General features: G+C 54.7%; 2 protein-coding genes across 4 annotated transcripts; one reads left to right on the forward strand and one right to left on the reverse strand.

Moving 5' to 3' along the window:
• Positions 1–112: 112 nt before the first annotated feature.
• Positions 113–7,330, forward strand: ANKRD53 (ankyrin repeat domain 53). Of its 2 annotated transcripts, XM_004742155.3 has the most exons (6): positions 113–313; positions 614–761; positions 980–1,179; positions 2,708–2,872; positions 3,314–3,434; positions 6,053–7,330. In XM_004742155.3, the coding sequence occupies exons 1-6, from the start codon at positions 252–254 to the stop codon at positions 6,764–6,766; spliced, it is 1,410 nt and encodes a 469-aa protein (XP_004742212.1). In that variant the 5' UTR covers positions 113–251; the 3' UTR covers positions 6,767–7,330. The 2 variants fall into 2 exon arrangements, with proteins under 2 accessions (XP_004742212.1, XP_012906599.1); XM_013051145.2 differs by having other exon boundaries at positions 113–761.
• Positions 7,331–9,375: 2,045 nt separating this feature from the next.
• TEX261 (testis expressed 261) lies at positions 9,376–16,294 on the reverse strand. 2 transcript variants are annotated; one of them, XM_004742154.3, is made up of 6 exons: positions 16,147–16,294; positions 14,455–14,534; positions 13,136–13,289; positions 11,025–11,092; positions 10,191–10,293; positions 9,376–10,019 (listed from the first exon to the last, which is right to left on the reverse strand). In XM_004742154.3, exons 1-6 carry the CDS (start codon positions 16,163–16,165, stop codon positions 9,904–9,906), a joined length of 540 nt encoding a protein of 179 aa, XP_004742211.1. In that variant the 5' UTR covers positions 16,166–16,294; the 3' UTR covers positions 9,376–9,903. The 2 variants fall into 2 exon arrangements, with proteins under 2 accessions (XP_004742211.1, XP_004742210.1); XM_004742153.3 differs by lacking the exon at positions 16,147–16,294 and adding an exon at positions 15,467–15,657.
• Positions 16,295–16,643: the final 349 nt, after the last annotated feature.

A 16,643-nucleotide genomic window follows, 5' to 3' on the forward strand; every position in this document is an offset into this window, starting at 1 on the left:
GTGTGGTCGATGCTGTTTCCACGACGAGTGGGCCCGGGCTCCCCGGGGAGCGGAGCGGGGGCGGGTGAGCGGCGGCAGGATCTCCCGGAGGCGCAGGGCGGGCCCCTGGAGACGCGGGCAGCTGGTTCCTGGGCCCCGGCAGCCGCTCGGTCCGCGGAGGAGCCCGCCTGGCCGCAGCATGCATTCGAGCCTCGGCGGGCCGGCAGGGCGCGCCGAGGGTGGGGGAGCAGTCCCCGCGCCCAAGTGTCGCCATGCTGCCGGGGGAGAAAGTCTACAGGGTCAGCTGGAGTGGCCCGGAGTCCCAGTCGCCCAGGTGGGCCGGGGATGAGGGGGCCGGGCTGCGGGGACTCTTTGGAGGGGTAGGGTCCCCAGCGGGCGGAAGCCCTGGGGCGGCGCGAGGAGCCGGGCAAACGGGGCGGGGGTCCGGGTTCGCCTCCCGAGGGGTGCTCGACGATGGTGGCTTCCTCCTTGCGCCGCCGACCAGCGAGCCCCGGTCCGGTCTCGGTGCTCAGGGACAGAAGTGCCTCGGTGCTCAGAGACAGCCCTCACCCACAAGCACGCCCCTCCGCAGGGCCGCTGGCCCAGACCCAGACTCCCTTTTCTCGCTCACCAGCCCTCTCCCAACCCACACTAACCCTGACGAGGGGAACCAGAGTGCAGCTGGGAACTACTACGAGCTGTTCGCGGCCGCACTGGGCAACTTGGAATGGTTGCGCTTCTGTCTGAGTCGGGGCCGTGACAAAATTCCAGCAGATGACAAGGTAAGGCCTTGGAGCTTGGGGCAAGAAATGAAGTCCTCTGTACCACAGAAAGTTCCTCACATAGTGGTTCCCTGGCAAAGAGCTGCCTGTGGAGCACCCACAGATACCCTTTTCTGTGCAGTCACCTTCTGCCGGCAGAAATTGCTCTGTAGGTTAGGTTGTGACCTTGGGGCCTCAGTCCTGCTCAGCCTCCTCTTACCCTCCTCCCGCTCCCACAGGGCTTCACCGCCATCCACTTTGCAGCCCAGAGTGGCAAGCTCACGTGCCTGCAGGCCTTAGTAGAGGAGTACAAGTTTCCCGTGGACCTGCCCACCAAGAATGGCCAGACACCGCTGCACCTGGTCATCAAGGGGGACAACAAGAGCATGACCCTTTCCTGCATTCACTATCTACTTGAGCAAGGGGCGGCCCTCAACACGTGAGTCCAGCCTGTGTCCAGAAAGTGTCCTGGAGCCTGGGCAGATAGGAATCCCCTCTTCCCCCACCAGGTCGGCAGATCCACGCAGGCCAGGCTTCGAGGTGACAAGGATCTGGTCCCCCATAAAGCAGTCAGCGAGCCCTCACGGTGTGATAAGGAGATCAGGCTCTAGGAGGGGAAAGACCCAGTTCACATCTCAGCTTTGCCATCTGCTAGCAAACAGCAAGACCTGGGGGAGGTCACTTGGCCCTTAGCTTCAGTGCTCTGGCTCCCAAGCCTGTCAGCTTAGGGGAGTCCCACGTGGAGCTTCAGAAAGAGCAGTGCCTGTGTGTCAATCAAAGGCCAACATTGGTGTGGAGTGCTGTCTGGGCTTTGGAAGGCCTAAAACCCAGGGGTTTCTAATTGGCAGCATAGTTGGGGAACTATTTCCTGAGCGTCCTCAACTGCAATGTGGGAGGATGACATGAGACTGTTGTGGCTAACAGAGGAAATGCACGAAAGTGCCCGAACGGCCTATGGGAGACTGCGCTCCCTCACATTTACAGAGCGCTGTGTGCTCAGTGCCATGCCCAAGTTGAATATAGCAGTGAAGACACGCAAATGGCCCCAGCCCTCACGCAGCTGGGGTACTAGTGCAGCAGCACAGTGAGGTAGCACACTAATAAGTAGTTAAGTAGTTAACTAGTGTAACTAGTAGTAGTTAAGTAGTGTAAGTAGTTACAAAGGAAATAAACAGGGTGATAAGCTGATGAGTGCGAGGGGTAGGGTAGAGAATCTATTTTGGAAAGGGAAGTCACATCTAAGGAAATAACATTTAAATTTTTTTTTAAAGATTTTATTTACTTATTTGACACAGATCACAAGTAGGCAGAGAGGCAGGCAGAGAGAGATGGGGGGAGAAGCAGCTCCCTGCTGAGAGAGAGCAGAGAGCCCAATGTAGGACTCGATCCCAGGACCCTGAGATCATGACCTGAGCCGAAGACAGAGGCTTAACCCACTGAGCCACCCAGGCACCCAGGAAATAACATTTAAATAGCAACCTGAAAACTGAGAGCAAGCCAGCCATGCGAAGAGCCAGGGAAAAGTGTCCCAGGTAGAGGGAAAATCATGTACAAAGATCACATGCTGGGAAAGAGTGGGGCAAGGTCAGAAGATGAGGGTGAGGAGGAAGTAGGGCCTAGGTCATGCAGGCCTCGTGTGCCATGGCCAGACGGGGGAGGGGGCAGGAGGGCTGGCTGACTTGAGAGCCAGTAAGGTTAGTAGCCTCAGCTCCAGCCAACCCAGCTCCCCTTCCAGGCGATCTTAACTCTTTTTATATCCATATAATCAAGCTCCCACCATTCATTTAGTCCATACCCTCCTTCTACGGTTGAGGAAATTGAAGCTCAGGGAAGAAGGGACATGTCAGAGTCACCCAGTAGGCTAGTGGCAGAGCAGGCCCAGAAGCTGGCCTGCCCACCTCTCTAATGGGCAGATGGCCTTTGTCCTTCCTTTCTGCCCTCTTCCTGGTCGGTGGGGCCGTCTACAGGCAGACATGCAGTGGCTGCACACCCCTCCACCTGGCAGCCTGCAAGGGCCTGCTAAGCTGTGTGAAGGTGCTGGTGCAGAATGGTGCCAATGTCCATGCCCGGGACGCCCTGGGCTGCAAGCCCATCGACTACTGCAAAATATGGAACCACCGCGACTGTGCCCGGTGAGGGTGTGGGAAGCACCCTTGGCCTGCTGCCCCTTCCCTCCTTCCCAGCCCTTTCCCTGGGGCCCTCACCTAAGGCTGAGCCTTTACCAGGCGGGGCTGGGCTGGGAGCTAAGTCTGCAGTGGAGACCACTGCCCAGGTTATTATTCCCAGGGCTGTCCAGAGGGCCTCACCCCTTTGGGTTTAGCACTGCCCTGCCTTGCCTTGCCCAGAGGCCTTGGGTCTTCTGCAGGGGGTGGTGATCACACTGTCAGACACCTTCCTCTCTCACCTAGAAGGAGAGAAGTTAATCAGACGGGCCTTGGGCATGGGGAAGGCTCCTCTGGTGGCTCCTCCCACCCTCATCCAGACCCTGAGCATTGGCCCGTGTTCCCAGCCTGGGGTGAATCTCAGTCCCTGGGGGATAATAATGTACCCTGCCCTCCCAACCTTGGCATCAGGTATTTGAAGGATGCCATGTGGAAACAGGACAAGAAGGACTTTGCTCGTGAGATGGGGAAACTGAAGAGGCTCAAAGACCAGCTGGCCTTCATGGAACAGGACTACCTGATTGAGTATCAGGTAAGGGGGGAAGGTGGGCAGGGGCGCCGGGCAGCCACTGCCACCCAAGCAGGCGAGCACAGGAGGCCTGACTCGCGTGCTGTTAGAAGAGTGGCTGATAGGGCGCCTGGGTGGCTCAGTGGGTTAAGCCGCTGCCTTCGGCTCAGGTCATGATCTCAGAGTCCTGGGATCGAGTCCCACATCGGGCTCTCTGCTCAGCAGGGTGCCTGCTTCCTCCTCTCTCTCTGCCTGCCTCTCTGCCTACTTGTGATCTCTCTCTGTCAAATAAATAAATAAAATCTTTAAAAAAAAAAAAAAAAAAAAAAAAAAAAAGAAGAGTGGCTGATAGCAGTCCCGTCCAGGAAAAGCCTCCCTCTCCTCATCCTCTGAAATTCCACCCTCAAAAGCCACTCCTCTAGGTCAAAATTCTTATTTTGTGTTAGAGAGCAAATACAGGTTAAATTAGCAAGAACTACAGCACCCCTCCTAGTGCATTGCCTCCTGGATTAGAGGGAAATCTCTAGCGAGATGCATGCCCTGCCTACACTGGGATTCACACTGGTCAAAAAGATCCACCCTGAGGCGCCCGAGAGGCTCAGTCAAACATCTGCCTTTGGCGCAGGTCATGATTCCAGAGTCCCAGGATCAAGCCCCGTATTGGGCTCACTGCTCAGTGGAAAGTTTGCTTCTCCCTCTGCCCCTGACCCTGCTTGTGCTCTCTCTAAAAAATAAATAAATACATAATCTAAAAAAAATAAAAAAGATCCATCCTTTGGGGCATGTGGCTCACTCAGTGGGTGGAGCATGTGACTCCTGATCTAGGGGTTCAGAGTTCAAGCCCCAAGTTGGGTATAGTGATTACTCAAAATAGTCTTTAATATTATTTATTTATTTATTTATTTGACAGAGAGAGATCACAAGTAGACAGAGAGGCAGGCAGAGAGAGAGAGAGAGGGAAGCAGGCTTTCCGCTGAGCAGAGAGCCCAATGCGGGACTCGATCCCAGGACCCTGAGACCATGACCTGAGCCGAAGGCAGCGGCTTAACCCACTGAGCCACCCAGGCGCCCTTAAAATAGTCTTTAAAAAAAACAAATCCATCCCTTCCAACAGACACTGAGCACCTCCTCTTGGCTAGACACCTGCTGGCCCCTGAGGCTATAAGGACAAATGAGATGTGGTCCCTTCACTTAAGGAGCTTAGGGTCTAGAATGGGAGGTGGGTTATATTCCCACAGAGGAAGAAGGGTCCAGGAGGATGCCAGAGAGATTAATGCTTAGAAGGATCTTTAAGTGTGGGCAGCAGTTGGCCATATGAAGGGAAGGGCTGACGAGGCAGAAGGAACAGACAGCCCTGTGGAGAGGCACAGAGGTAGAGAGCGTGGTATATGCTGAGAAGTACAAAGTCAATACAGCTAGGGGAACAGCTGTGAGCTGGAGATTGACAAGCTAGAAATTTGGAAGGGGCTCAGATCTATGACAAGCCCTTGGCTGGCGAAGAATGGGGGAGTAGCTAAAGGATTTCAAGGAGGTATAATGACATAGGATGCAAGAGCCAGAAAACCCAGAGAGAAGATGCTGGGAATCCTAAGTGGATCCAGAAGTGGGGAGGGCTTCAGGGCTGGCAAAATCCAGTACTCAGCTTGGTTCCCGGTGCATGTCTGTCCAGTTTTCTCAGCCCTGCTCTCTTTTGTCAGTGTTGCCCCGTCCTCATAGCCCCATGGGTCCAGAGGAGGCAAAGCTCATCTGTTGCCATGGCTCTTAACTTTCCCAGAAGCTCCTTACAGATCTCCCCTATCTCTTTGTGGCCTCAGTTGGATCCTGTGTCTATTCTGTTCCAACACCTGGAGCTAAAGGAAAGCCAAGTACTGACTGACCTGGGTCTGGGGCAAGGCTGATGCAATTATGATGATTGGCTTAGTCTAATCAGAGCCTACCTCCAGGGCAGCTGCTGCGTCAATCCCCAAACCACCTGGTGGCTTAGCGACAGTCTGGGGGGTGAGAATCTAAAACAAGGGCGTGGACAAGGGGCTGTTCTGTGACCAGCTGAAAGTTCACTTCTAGTGGAGGCAAAAAGAAAGAGGTAGACAGAGCCATGAGCATCCGGCCCGAAGAGCCAGCCAACTATATCCCCCAATATACAAGGTCCACCACTTCCCGAAGCCTATCCAGACTGGCTCCCCCCAGTTCCAGGCCTTCCAAAGCTTTCTGCTTTCTTCCAGGGTCGAGGATGTGCCTTTCCTCCCCCATCAAACCAGAGACTCTCTCAGGGCAAGCCATATGTCCACTATCAGACGGGGGACTTTGGAGGTGGAGGTTTATCTCCCCCATGAGACTTGAGGTTTTCCATAGGGCAGGGACTGGAGACCTCACTTAGGGCAGAGGCCCTGTCAAACTTGCCCCATCAGCCCAAGGGCTCCCTTCCAGCAGTAGTTCTCTCCCTGTCAGAACAAGGGCAGAACAAAGGCCCATGAGGCAGGAAGTCTCTCTCCTCAGACTTAGGCCTCCTGGGGTGTGGCTGTTTCTGGCCAGTGACACTTGAGGTTTCCAAGGGCTACAGCCACAAGAGCCCCTTCTATGGGAGCAGGGAGGAGGGGCAGCCCTCCATGACTGTCTCTGTCTCGTACCCTCTGATGTTGCAGAAAGAGCACCAAATTCTGAGAGAAGCCGATTGGAAGAAGTGGCTCCATCCCAAGCAGCTGCTCCGAGGCCAGTCCCAGACTCGCAATACCAAGCAAGCACCTTATGCCCCCCAGCCAGCGATCACTGTCTCCAGGACTCCCAAGCGCCAGGGGCACCAGAAGAGCTTCTACCCCTCCCCAGAGGCACGCCTGTGGCAGACCTCAGTGCCCAAGCTGCAACCTTCGGGGATACCCACCCCCACCTACATGCAGCCCATGGTCAGGCGGCCCAAGTCATGGAATGTTAGCAACAACCCTGCCAGATCGCCCACCACCCAGATTGGCTTCCCACAGGGCATCCGCCTGGGTGTACATCCAGACCCCAGCCCGGAGCATGACTTCAGCAGCTTCCTCGAGGTGAGGTCTGACCGGCACGGTGGTGTACAGCTGCGCACGGTGGCTGGCAGCCGGGTAGCACCTGTGCCCCAGTTGCCTTTCGAGGTGGTAGTCCAAGAGCTGCATCCTTCAGTGCGGCCACACAGGTTGAAAGTGCCCCAGGGCTTCTGCCCTGTCAGCATGAGCACTGTGCCCCAGAAGCGGCACTTTGGTGACGAAAACTTTTGGACCGATACTCTGGCCATGAACCTGCGTGAGACCTTTGATGAAGCCTTCCTGGCCACTGTGCGAGCCCATCAAGGGCTCCCCACTCTGCCCTCCCTCAAGAGCCTCCCATAAACTTATTTTGGTAGAGTCTCAACCTGAGGCAGCCCAGTGAGGGCTGAGGTGTGGTGATTCACGATGGGTTCGGAAGGGAGAGGAGTACCCACAGGCTTCCCACTTCCTGCTCCCAAGCTTAAAGATCGGAGCCCCTTCTCTTTCAACAAAAGCCTAGATCCCAGGTCTCCCTTCTCCACGAAGAAGTTTCTTGGATTCCCCAGGAGGATGAAGCTAGGGCAGAGGGCTCAGAGTGGGCATCAATCTCTATCCTGGGCACTTGTGTTGTAAAAGTTGACACTTTGGTGTCCCCATTATCTCTCCTCCCCACCAGAAGCAAGGCCTTGAGGATAGGGGAACCACTAGAAAAGTCTGCCTCTTGTTCAGATGGAAGTCCTTCAAGGTTTCTGTAGTTCAGGGAGGCATAAGCAGCATACGTTCATTGGGGGGAAGGAAGGGAGGACCTGTGGCTTCAGTTTCGGCTATACAAGCACTTGTACTTCTTCCAGGAAGCTGTCCTGGGTCCCCTGTTATGCCCTGGACGCATCACTACAAATCGTTCATTAAACAAACATTTATTGAGTGCTTTCTATGTACCGGGCACCAAGCCAGGCACTGTTGATACAAAAACTGAAGGGCAGTCCCTGCCCTCAAGGAGCTTACAGTCTAGTGGGGAGATAGACCAGTAAGCAGGCAAGTAAGCCTAGAGTGATCCGTGTGGTGTCCTGAAGGGAGAGGGGACAAAGCTTGGAGTAAGGGAGATCTAAGTTGAGAAATGACTGAGAAGGTACCCAGGTGAGCAGAAAGGGGAATCAAAGTGGCATCTCTGAATACAGGAGGTGGGGACACAGGGCGCAAGGTGGCAAGTGATGAGGCCAGAGAGGTGAGTAGGAACCAGACATCACAAGTCTCACAAGCCATGCTAAGGGGTCTGGACTTTAACCTGAGGGCAACAGGGAGCCATGGAAGGTTGTAGGCCAGGAAGTGAGTTGATCATTTGAGATAACTCTGGCTGTGGGACAGAAAAGGAAGCTGTCACAATAATCAGGGTGTAAGCTGATGACTGTGGGTGCAGCTCGAGTCAAGAGATGTGGGGAAGGTAAACTTAACAGTTTTTAGAGATCAGATGGCAGGAGGAGGGGCAGAAAGAGAAAGCAGGGCTAGAAAGCAGGTTTCTGGTCTGGCTCCCGAGCAGTCTTGGGGCCATGGCAGGTACCCAAAAGAGGCAGGTTTGCAAAGGACAGGAACAAGTGCCCTCTGGGCCATGAGAGTTGTCTGTGCACCCAAAGGCAGCAGAACAATGGTTCCGAAGATCAGGAGGGATGCTGGGGCCGGAGGTCAACTCGCAGTTCCTCGGCAAAGAGTCCTTGAAGCCATCAGCATGGATGGGCTCCTCTAGGGAGCCCAAAACAGAACCCTGAGAAACCCCATGGTGCATGGGGCAAATGGAGAAGCCTGCACAGGAAACTAAAAGGAAGAGCAGAGGTAGGAGGAAGACCAGCCACAGGAGTGCCAGGGAAGTGCAGTTCAAGAAGCCGGGGGTGACGGGCCCTGTCAGGTGCTGCAGCAATCCAGTATAAAGTATGAAAGGGTCCGCTGGGTTTAGCACGAGAAGGCCACTGGCAACCCCTGGGAGAGAAGCCCTACTGTTGGGGTGAGGAACAAAGGACACGGCAAGGGAGAGCAGAGCCGGCTGCTGACCCAGCAGTGAGGATGATACTGGCCTCCTGTGTCCTCTACCTTGTTTTCCCTTGTCTGCATAAGCTAAAAAGGCCTGGCCATCTCAATCCCGCCAGGAAGAAACCAAAATGTGCTACTCCTCTCAGGAATGGGAAATGCTGAAGTCAAGGGAATGAAGGGCTGTGGTGGGACTTGGGGCAGGATACAAAGAATTTCAAGCACAGGGGATTCCCTGGCTTTAAGGTCCTGCATATGCACTGTGCATCTCCGCACCTGCCTGTCCTGCTCTGACATACAGGACGCAGCTGGGAAGGGCTCTCGGGGAGGCTTCACTCCCGTATGTACTGCTGAGTACTTGCAAGGCACTGTAGTTGGAGTGCAAAGTCAGCAAATGCTGGTCTGTGCCAGGATCTGGCCCACCTTCTTAGGAGACTGAGGTCAGCTCCCTGGGAGCCAAGAGCACGCAGAAGAGGGCCAGCCTCTGTGTGCTCTTAGAGTGACAAACCGTTTCTCCCCTCAGTCCCATTTCTTAAAAATTAGGCTGTAACCCAGGCTGCCTGGAAGCCAATTTCTATTTTCTTTCTCCTTGGGCCTAAGATAGAATTCAGCCAGAAACCACTCCTTTTCCCCAGGGGAAGGCTTACAAATAGGATATTGCAGATGTTCTGAAAGTCCAACCCAGTCCCAAACTGTCCTTCCTCTGCCCCCAGTGTCACAGCCATGGAGCCTTGGGGAAAGAAGAGATGGAAGAAAAGGGAGGGGCACGAGAAAGGCTGCTTCCGCCAATTCCCCTGACCCCGCTCGGCTCCTCATATCTGCCCGTTTCTCACAAAGGGCAGTGAGAGCAGTCCTCTGAGAGGGCAAGACCCAAACCCAGGAAAGGAGCCTCTGGAGCAGAAAAACCAGTCCAGTCCAGGGCAGAAGGTCAACAGGAAGAAAGGGAGATGAACTTTCAGGATATTAAGGCAAACAGTGCCACCTAGAATCTTTATTCAAATGGGAACCAGCACTTGGGACAGAAATCACAGTTCAACAGCAAAAACTATTTCTCTCAGAAGTGCCAAGCCATGGCCCCTCCCCACGGCCATGTGCCCAGAGAACTTATTCCTATCTGGTCTCCAGCTTCATAGCTCCTGCCCTGCCTGCCCCAGCTGAGCCAGAACCTCCTGACACCATGGAAGCGGGCAGGAGGGTCACAGAGAGCTCAGCTTCTGCCTAACCAGAGGGACCGTGGCCGCCTGGCTAAGCAGGCTCTGCCATCTTCCCCGGTGCCCTCTGAGGTCGCAGCCCCTAGCAGCGTCAGATCTGAGCCAAGCTGAGCCCTTCAAGGAAGGTGGGGATGAGGGCTTCAGGGAGAGTCAAGGGGCCAAGGGCCAGGGCCAGGGGACGGTGCCTTCCAGGCTCACAGCCCCCGTCTAGTGCAGAGGCCCAGGCCCCGACTCTCCTGATCTTGTCCCCGCATCCCCTCCCCAAGGGGTTCAGTATATCTTCTGACGACTGGGTAGAATGGCCTCTTTGATGAAGGAGAAGACAACCAGGATCCCTAAGCGTTTGCCCCGCTTGCCTTTGGTGAAGTAATTGGAGACCACGTCATCTGTGGAGACATAGGCAGGGAGATGAGTGTGTGTGCCACCGTCTTCATGGGAGCATGGCTGTCCCCACCTGGTGCCCGAGTGTTTCCATCACAGGGCTGGGCTCGGGCTCCCCACACGACCCAGGCCTTCTGAGGTCAACCCACTGAGACCCATGACAAACCCCTTCTCACCTCCTGGCTGCACGGTGGAGGGCAGGATGTTTTCCCCAGCCGACAGGGACACAAAGAACGCAAACGGGATTATCCACAGACAGAAAGTGAAATAGGCCAGGACCTAGCAACAAGAGACACTGAGAAGACGGTGCCCTGGAGGTGCCAAGGGTGGGTGACACATGGTCACCATGCATCTTGCAGAGGCGGTCAAGAATGCACAGAAGGCCCCGCACCTATCTCTGAAGGAGGCCAGGAAGCAGAGAGAGGGCAACCCCAGACGTGGAGATAATCAGTGGGGAACGGTGCAGGTCGAGGATGACCGAGTAGTACCACAATCCCCAAACCCTGGTCACTAAGACAAACGACTCTTCCGAACTAAAGGAAGCAGATGGAGGGCAAAACCATGACTGACCCATATTCCCCCCAAAAGTGATCTTGTTCTTCCCAGGGGACCGAACCAGAGCAGGAGCATGTGGGGAACCCCTGAGAGGAAAAAAGCCTAGCAGGCTGCTGGGAGGAGCTGGGCTGCAGGGCTGCAAACTGCCCAGCCCCGTGAGGTCTGGGTCAGACAAGGCCAACCCAACACCCAGTCCCAACCTCATGGTGTTAGGCTGTGATCCTGGGAGAACCAAAAAACTCCCTGGAGGAGAGCAGTGTCCTCCCCGTCTCAGCCAAAGACATCCCTGCCCCTCAGCCACACCACTTTCTAAACTCATCAATGCTATTTTTTTTAAATGTGTTATCCCCGTGTAGACCAATTCAAATCTCAGCTAAGTTCGTGAAGCAAATCACGCAAGTCCCCTTTACTTCCTCTGTCCCTGCTGGTGGTATGACGTACCAAACACTTCTTACCTCTGAGAAAGGGTAATATTCTTCTGCAAAAAACTGAAACGCTAGGTAATGATTCACCACCACTAGCCCTGTTGAGGGAATGAAGAGTCAGTCAGTTTGGGGGGAAGACTATAGAAGAAGCTGGACTTCTAACCTTCAAAAGGCCCCTGGGAGTTGGGAGGCCAAGTCTTAGTCCTGGTCTTACACCCAACTGGCTATAAGCCAAGTACACTACCCTCCGAAACACAGTTCTCCCTCTTTAAAAATAGGGTGGTTAGCTCCTACCTTCCCACTGCAGAAGGGTTAGAAGGCAGATAAGAAAGCTCTCCGAATGGCATAAGAATGAGACTGGTTACAGAATCCAAAGCACTGTGACAATTAACCTGCTTTTAAATGGGTGTGAATCCTGAAGAGTACCCTCCCCTGCACAGTGGGTGCAGGAAGTCATGTGTGGGCAGATAACATACTCCCAAGAGGTTCCACTCTGAACTGGGCAGACCTCGAATAAGGAGGCTTTCACTCCTCAGGAATACAAGGGCACAGTTTGCTACATGCTCTGGGGTGCAATTTTAGGGTTCCTCCAAATTCTCGGGGAGAGGGTCCTTCCTCATTTTGCCCCAGGGTAGGGTTCACTGGTCTAAACTGGAATGTAAAGGACGCAGCCGCATTTATGGAAAGAGAGACAACTTGCAGATCCTGGGGACGCGCTGCTCAGAGAAAGGCATCCCGGCCTGTTCTCATGGTAAGGTGAAGGGCAGGCACCAAAACAAAGCACCTACTTAAACTGACCACCAGAGCCAAATGCCACGTCTTCTTTCTCTTTCCTCCTCTCTTGCCTTTCCCCTTCTAAGGCAGAGCTTGGCCGTGCCTAGCCACACGCTAAGACTGGGGAAACTGGAAGACTGATGGTGCCTAATGCCCACAGATCTTCAGCAAAACTCTCAGACATCTAAAGGGCAGGTTGGGGGAATAACAAAGGGATGCCAGAAGGGTCTGCTCCTATAGTAGCAGGGACAGGGAGGGTTCTACCCTCTGGGAAGATGCAGAAGAGGCCTGGTCTCCAGGGAAGGACTCCCCACACCAACCCTCACCAAACACATCCTCTGGTGGACTCCCCAAGGCACTCAGGGTAAGAGGCCAGTCCTAGCTTTAACCCGGTGCCCTTCTTGGGAATCTTCTCTTTCCACATTCTCCCACAGAAATAGTCAAACAGCTCTAAGAAACTCCCAATTACATGTACATCCTGCCCAAAGGCTAGATGACCAGTAATGATTAATGGGAGAAAAGATAATCCTGATAACCAAACACTTCCCAGAATCTTTTCTGGGGATATCTATACCCATCTACTGTGTGTCAGCTGAGTCCATCATCTCTGAATAGATCAAGAACCCAAGGCCAGAGAGGAAAAATGACTCCCAGGATCAGAAAGCAGTGCCAGGTTAAAGGCAGAAAGGTCAGGGTCCTCTAAACATATTTGTCTACCCCAATACCGGTACCTGCAGGGGAGCCCACGGCCCCATGAAGCCTATGTTAATCAAGACTTTGGGCCAGGGCGTCTGGGTGGCTCAGTGGGTTAAAGCCTCTGCCTTCGGCTCAGGTCATGATCCCGGGGTTCTGGGATCGAGCCCCACATCAGGCTCTCTGCTCAGCGGGGAGCCTGCTTCCTCCTCTCTCTCTCTCTGCCTGCCTCTCTGCCTACTTGTGATCTCTGTCTGCCAAATAAATAAATAAAATCTTAAAAAAAAAAAAAAAAAAAGACTTTGGGCCAGACAACTAGGCGGGGAGCTACCTGCCTGCCAGGGTAGGGCTTTGGGCTTTTCCTGGCCAAGTGGTTTCTTAGGGCCCATAACTACACATCAAACCCACATTTTCTCCCTTCTCAAATTCACCTCCTTGGGAAAGCCCTCCCTAAATATCCTACTCCCCCACGCCATCCCCCCAAATATTAGTCACTAGAGCCAAGTAGACTCTAGACTCCTCAAGTGTGAGAAGACCATGTTCCCAATCAGCCTGGCCTCTTGGAGGACCTGGGTTGAGTGGTTTGCCCCTCTTCTCTATATCCCCAGAGAGCCCTGGACTGAGCTGGCCAAGTTCAACCACCTCGACTGCCTCCCCAACCCTGCCCCTCTCACCGCATGAAAGGATGAAGTTAGGCGAGGTCAGCATGATGAAGGGGAAGGTCTGGAGGAGGCCAAAGTAGACGAGGTTGGTGAAGAGGCCCACGCCAATCATGAAGGTGGGGAAGCGCTCAAACACGTAGAGGCCAATCAGCACAGCTGTGGAGAACTGAAACAACCAGAAGGACACAGTGCAGGGAGCCTCTTCCAGGCAGCCTTCTTGGTCTTACTAACCACACCCGCCCGCTCTGGGCAACACTAGGTTCATGCTTCAATCTCTTCTTGTTTCACAAGTCCTCCCCAACTTGTCTCTCAGTGCCCAAAGGGCAGCATCTTTTAATGGCATTCTCAAAATTTTTTACAGCAAAATGTAAACATTTTACAGATCAAATTTCAATTCTAGTCTCTTCTATTTTTTGAAAATGCCGAGCATGACCTACTGAACTGATGACACAACCCAATAATGAGACCCATGACTTGAAAACACTTCTGAAGGATTTACGATCTATGACTTGAAAAACACTTCTGAAGGATTTATGATCATCAGCACTTAACAAATGGCAGTTGGTAGAATGAAGATTTAATTCCTGTACCAAAACCCACAGGCCAGGCCTCTGAACCCAGAGCTGACTGCTAATGGTCTTGTCTCCACTACTAACTCTCTACCCCAAGCCATGTCCCGAGTGGCTGCTGACACCAGGTGACTTGAGAGGCACTGGACTTCTCCCATCCAAATGGTCCCAATCCCCACACCTTCCTGAAGCTGGAAGGAATCTATCCGCCAGCAGGCACTCCTGTAACTTTGACATCAATGGCAAGGATTGTGTCTTCAGGAACAGAAGCCTTCCGTGAGACCGCAGGAGGGCAGGGCCTAGGCCAGGGAAGGTGTCTCTCCCTTAGGACAAGTTACTTGATTGAATCAGGACGAGGGCAATGAGTACAGTACTCTAACTCATGTACTCAAAACCGTCCTTAGGTTCGTTCTTCGTTCTAAATGCTGCAGAGGGAGCAAGGGGCTATAGAGTCAATGGGAAACAACCAAATAAAGGCCAAGCCATGGTCTTGTCACCACAGAGTGTGCACTCAGCTGTCACCCTAAGGATCTGAGAACAGGGTCTGCAGTGAAGCACTGCCACTTGGAGAAGGGGGAGCGAGGAAACACCTGGACCTGGAGAGCAGACTCAGGAGACAAGGGGCAGGTGAAGGAGGTAGGGATGGTGCCCTCAGGAAAACAGCAGGGACAAAGGTCTCATCATCCCTGCCAAACTCTCCCCACTTCCTCCTTTGAGGCAGGCCAAAAGAGGGGATAATCCTGGGGAAAAACTGCCACTTACCCAGATCATGTATTTTATGATCCTGCTGGTGGCCACTGTATATTCTTCTATCAGTTCTGCCAGGTAATAAAGTCCAGCCGCTGGGGGGGTGGGTAGGGAAGAGGAGCAAGCAGGAAAATATTAGCCAGGGTCACTTCCACCATCCCGGTCTGCCTCTGTCTGCAGCTGGGATCCCATCAACCCCTCATGAACTCCCTAAGGCACAAACCAAACAGCCCATGTGGGGTCCTCCCAAATCTGAAGAAGCAAAACTTTTGTCAGGGCAACTGAAAAAAGATTTTGTAAAACTGAATGGAAAAACCTGTATCTGATGCCTCAGCACAATGCTAACCTCTGGTCCACGAAGGGGGAATTTCATTCACTCATTCACTAAATATCTGTTAGGCACCTAGTATGGGTCAAGTGCCGGGCCAGTCCAGGCAAGATCCCTTCCCTGACCTAGCGTGGGTAGGCAGGGGTAGGGAGAGCAATCAGCCGATCCCGGTGTGACAGGTGCTACATCAGACTAAGTACAGGGCACAACCAAACCCCATAAGGAGAGCTTCCCGGAGGAGGTGAGATCTCGGCTGGGACCAAGAGTAAAAACTCGCCAGAAGGGAAAAGCGTGTCAAAGTCCAACAGAGTAGGCAGTAGGAAGGGCCACAAGCCAAAGGGTGGGGATAAGCGTCGGGGAAAAGTTCAGCGCGATAGGGCCACGAAGGTGGGCACGGCAGCGGTTGGGGATGCGCGAGCTCCGGCAAGGGGCACTCGAGTCAGCCACTCCCAGGCAGTGCCGGGGCGGGTTCAGTGACACCGGGAGGGACCCACGGTCCCACTGGGCTGGTGGGGTCAGCAAGAGGGGGCAGGATCCGGCGGGACAGGGAAGGGGAGGGATGCGAAGGCTGGAGCATGGGACAGGAGTCTCCCGGGTTGCTCCGGCGCCCCCCTGATGCGACCGCCCTCGTGATGCGACCCCCGGCCAGCACAGATGCCGGGACAGGAGCCCGCGCGGACCCGGGTCGCGCACTCTCACCGACGGCCAGCGTGATGAAGGCCACCTGGATGAAGAGCGAAAGCCAGCTCAGCACGTACATGAACCACATGGCGCCCCCGCCCCGCCCGCCCCCGAGCGCCGGGACGGGCCTGCGCGCTTCGGCTCCGGCGACACGGAGCCGCCGCCACCGTCGCCGCGTCCCCGCCCCGCGGACGGCTAGAGGGCCGTGCGCCGCCGCCGAGAGGAGCCGGGCCGGAGCGCCGTCCCCGGCCGAACCCGGACTAGCGCCGCCCGCCGGCGCGGAAGACCAGCCGGCCGCGGCCGCGAACACCACCCTGCAGGCGGAGCCGGGGCCACCCGGAGCTGCACCCAGGGCCGGGCCGGCGACGCCGCCGGGGGAGGCAGGACGGTGCCCGGGGGCGGGGATGCGGCGCCTCCCGGAGGGACAGCCTTCGGGGCACTCCCAGGGCGCTCCCGCGCTGGCGTGGAGGGGGTCCGGGGCGCGAGAGGGCCGCCTGGCCGCACCCCAGCCGCCGCGGGCCGGAAGCCTGAAGGCAGGTCGCCCGCGGAGCTTGTCTTGCTGCCGCGGCTGAGTCGAACGACTTGGTTGCGTGCCTAACGCGGGCCAGGCCCTGTGCTAAAGGCCGCGCTGTATTTTCGGGAAGGAAGTTGATTTTAAGTCATTTCAGGATGGGGAAGCTGGGGCCAAGGAAGGTTACCTTGCCTCAAGTCATACATCTAGGAAGCGGCATGGGCGGGAGTGGGGCGCCTTTAATTAGTCATCCTCAGGCGTGAACTCTCCCTTTAGGCTGAGTTCCTTTAGGGTACCTTCTGCATCTTTGTGTCGCCGGCACATCGCCAGTGGCGGGCACGCAGCGCGCCCACTGGGCCCTGAATGCATTTACTAGATCTTGGAAGAGTTACTGAGGGAGCGGAAAGACAGCGGAGCCCTTGCTAAGAAGCTCCCCATCTAGTGGCCACGACAGGCATGCAAAATAAAGTGTTGGGGACTGAGCTAAGCTATTCATCTCAGGATGATCTTTATATGCATAAAAATGAATACACATTCCTCAAAGATTAAACATAGAACTACCAAATAGTGCATCGATTCCACTCCTCGGTATATACCCCCAAAGAATTGAAAGTAGGGACTCCAAAGAGTTAAGTCTACACCAATGCTCATAGCAGTTTTATTCATAAAGGTGGAAACATCCCA

Source organism: Mustela putorius, unplaced genomic scaffold (genome assembly GCF_011764305.1).
Source record: "Mustela putorius furo isolate JIRA1106 unplaced genomic scaffold, ASM1176430v1.1 tig00000281_pilon_pilon_pilon, whole genome shotgun sequence".
In the NCBI taxonomy this organism is placed as follows: Eukaryota; Metazoa; Chordata; class Mammalia; order Carnivora; family Mustelidae; genus Mustela; species Mustela putorius.

Excerpts from the sequence above, each read along its gene's own strand:
- ANKRD53 (XM_013051145.2), top strand. The coding sequence starts at position 252 with ATGCTGCCGGGGGAGAAAGTCTACAGGGTCAGCTGGAGTGGCCCGGAG. Across the intron at positions 762-979 it reads AAATTCCAGCAGATGACAAG|GGCTTCACCGCCATCCACTT; the intron begins GTAAGGCCTTGG and ends CCGCTCCCACAG. Across the intron at positions 1,180-2,707 it reads CAAGGGGCGGCCCTCAACAC|GCAGACATGCAGTGGCTGCA; the intron begins GTGAGTCCAGCC and ends GGCCGTCTACAG.
- TEX261 (XM_004742153.3), bottom strand. The coding sequence starts at position 15,536 with ATGTGGTTCATGTACGTGCTGAGCTGGCTTTCGCTCTTCATCCAGGTG. Across the intron at positions 11,093-13,135 it reads TAACTTCATCCTTTCATGCG|GGCTAGTGGTGGTGAATCAT; the intron begins GTGAGAGGGGCA and ends TTCCCTCAACAG. Across the intron at positions 10,020-10,190 it reads CTCCACCGTGCAGCCAGGAG|ATGACGTGGTCTCCAATTAC; the intron begins GTGAGAAGGGGT and ends ATGTCTCCACAG.